The 3,252-nt window shown below is 43.2% G+C and overlaps 1 protein-coding gene across 1 annotated transcript; it reads right to left on the bottom strand.

Moving 5' to 3' along the window:
- Positions 1-2,299: 2,299 nt before the first annotated feature.
- Positions 2,300-2,647, bottom strand: LOC132062317 (uncharacterized). Its single transcript, XM_059454910.1, has one exon. It carries the CDS (start codon positions 2,645-2,647, stop codon positions 2,300-2,302), a length of 348 nt encoding a protein of 115 aa, XP_059310893.1.
- Positions 2,648-3,252: the final 605 nt, after the last annotated feature.

The raw sequence follows: 3,252 nt of genomic DNA, 5'->3' as shown, positions 1-3,252 counted from the left end.
AGGCCTAGCAAGGTCCTCTAAGCCGGCTGTGATATCAACCTGGGCCCTCTTCTTCTTCCTCTCAAGGTTATCATCATCTTCCATCCGGAGAATATCTACGACCCCAACTGACACACATTCTAGGTCAACCCTTTTAAACACAGGCACCTTATGCCTCTTGCATAAAGTAGTGATCAAGCACGGTAAAGGGATCGACCGAGATGTCTGCAAAGCTATATCGATATTGTAAGGGTATATAATGCGACCCACATTAATGTGTACCCCAGTCATGATGCACACAATGAGAATGACCTTGCGAATCCCCGCTAGGGTCTCATTATGTGACGGCCAAAATCGGGAGCTGATAAAGGATAACCAAAATTTAGCTTCAATATTTAGGGTCACTTTTTCAATACCCGTCATGGCTTTATCCATGGAGGAGTAGTGCCCGGAGCCGCTAGGATTTCTGCCAACCAGCCTCGTTTGGTTTCAGCCATATTTGACTAACTCATGTCCTCATATTCACTGTGAGGTGTGCCCTTGTTGTCAAAATATTCTATGTTGATTCCCTCGTGGAACAAGAGCACAGCCTCTCCTCTAACAGTGCAACCCACCACGACTTTCTTTTTCTTGCCCATATTCACACCCAGGCTAGCGTAGAATTCTTTGACAATTTGGAGGAAACACTTTTTGGGCTCTTTGGTGAACTCCATCCAGTTTTGCTGGTGTAATTGCTCCATGATCCTGAGAAAAGACTCTTCTAACCCAGCAAAACTGATGTAGAAGAATGCTGAAGGAGCGTTTAATGTCATAACGCTCCTTCACCCCTTTAATTGCCCATCTGAGGCCCTCTTCTCTTTTAATCTGGGCCTCAAATCTCTGACAGATCACGTCATCAGTAGTGGCCAGAGTGCCCTAGGCTGTAGGAGTTAGCTGAGGTGTAGAGGGTGTGGTAGATAGCCCCGCACCCAGAGCAGGCCGCTTTTTTTTCTTCCCGATCAGGCTTGCTGGGTTCTTTTGTGCCAAATTCTTGCGTCTAGTCATCCTGTACAGTCAACAAACATTAGGTCCTAAGAAAAACAAGAAGGAAAATCTTTTTGATGTTTTTATGGTTTTAAGAAAGCAGTGAACTAGCAATGATGCACAGGAAATAGAAAAATAATCAAGGGAAGAAAAGACAAGATGCAACCGCAAAGTCGAGTTTGCGGTGCCGTAACTGCAAAGTTGTGGCCGCAAACTCAATATACAGAGCCGCATTTTGCTCGCAAACTCATGGTTTTGCGAGGTCATTGTCAACTCAAAGATAGGATGCGGTGGAGATGCGATCCCGCAAACTAAGTTTGCGGTTGCAAACCTAGTTTGAGGCCGCAAATCCATCATCGTTCCCAAATTTCAAACCTAAGTTACCTCAAGCCATTGTTATCCATTTTCAAGAAATTATCACCCATTCCCTAATCACAACAAGCAATACCAACACTATTATTCTACTAGCAAGCAATCCCTACCCCTAATCTAACAATTTTCACACATGAACATTCAAATCTCACAAAACCATTGTAAATTAAATTAAACAAGTAGGAATGACGCCATTGCAAGATCACACTAATGCTACAAGGCAATGTTATAGGCTATTAACAGGCTTAGCTTGTAAGATTTGAAAGAGTTAAAGTCAAAATCCATGTAACATATCTTATAGATCAAAAGTAGAGATGGGCAAGTGGGAAATTGTTGATTAAGAGCCAATAGACACACCACACACAAGATGGGGAGGGGATTGGGTCAGTTTGAGGGGTGTATGCTTGAAATGGTGATTAGGGGTAAGGGGGTCGCGTTTGAAACTCAAAGGAAAAAGAATGGGCCAGACGTTTCAAAACAAACCTTTTATACTTTTGGAGTTTGCGCAGAGAATGCGGTCGCATATCAAGTTTGCGACCTCGCATTCCCTCCGCAAACTCCACCTACCTGACGTGGCATTGGCTGATAGGTTGGAGCAAAGTTGCGGCCGCAAATTCAATTTGTGGTGCCGCACATTGCGCGCAAACTTCCCTTTTTTCATTGGTCACTGCCATTTTGTAAGGTGAAGTTTGCGGCCGCAAACTTTTACCACATCCCTAGAGGTGGTACCACATCAAGGCCGCAAATTCACTCCTGCCTTTAATTTTCTCATTTCCTTTTCCAATTCTTCCCACGAGTCCACTTTGCATTTATTTTCCCTACATCCTTGCATCCTATACATGTAAGTAAACATTAGAAAAAAAAACTTGAGTTGCCTCCCAAGAAGCGCTTAAGTTAACGTCGCGGCACGACGGTTTTACCTTTTTTATGCTTCATTGAAGTAGGTGACCTCCATTGTCTTTGCTTCATTGGGTGAGCCAAAGTAATGCTTAACCCTTTGCCCATTCACCTTGAAATGCTCTTCATCCGGGCCAATAAGTTCAATTGCTCTACTTGGAAACACTTGTGTCACTTCAAAGGGTCCGGACCATTTGAACTTCAATTTACCCAGAAACAACAGGAGCCTTGAATTGAACAACAACACCCGATCTCTGGGGCTAGACTCTTTTTGCAGTATCTTTTTGTCGTGAAAGTGCTTCATGCGGACTTTGTAGATGGAAGAGCTCATATAGGCTTGGAATCGGAATTCATCCAGCTCATTGATGTGATCCATTCTTAATTGCGAAGCTTCGCCCCATTCAAGGTTCAAATTTTTCAAAGCCCACAACGCTTTATGCTCAAGTTCCACCAGAAAGTTACAAGCTTTACCAAACACCAATTAGTAAGGAGACATGACAATTAGTGTCTTGTATGCCGTTCGGTAAGCCCATAGAGCATCGTCCAACTTCTTTGACCAATCGGTCCTATTAGCATTGACAGTTTTGGAAAGGATACTTTTAATCTCACGATTCGACACTTCCACTTGACCACTCGTTTGGGGATGATAAGGGATAGCAACTTGATGCTTGACTCCATACTTCTCAAGAAGTTCCTTGAATAAAGGGTTGCAAAAATAACTACCCCCATCACTAATGATAGCCCTCGGAGTCCCAAACCTTGTGAATACGTACCTCTTCAAGAATGCGATGACACTCTTTCCTTCATTGTTAGGAAACGCTACGACCTCCACCTATTTAGACACATAGTCCACTGCTATAAGGATATACTAGTTATTATAGGAACTCACAAATGGACCCATGAAATCGATCCCCCAAACATCAAATAACTCCAATTCAAGAATCAGCGTAATTGGGAGTTCATGCCTTCTTGAGATGCTAT

Source organism: Lycium ferocissimum, chromosome 7 (genome assembly GCF_029784015.1).
Source record: "Lycium ferocissimum isolate CSIRO_LF1 chromosome 7, AGI_CSIRO_Lferr_CH_V1, whole genome shotgun sequence".
Taxonomy (NCBI): Eukaryota; Viridiplantae; Streptophyta; class Magnoliopsida; order Solanales; family Solanaceae; genus Lycium; species Lycium ferocissimum.
The sequence above is the reverse complement of the archived record's forward strand: the minus strand, read 5'-3'. Positions and strand labels throughout refer to the sequence as shown.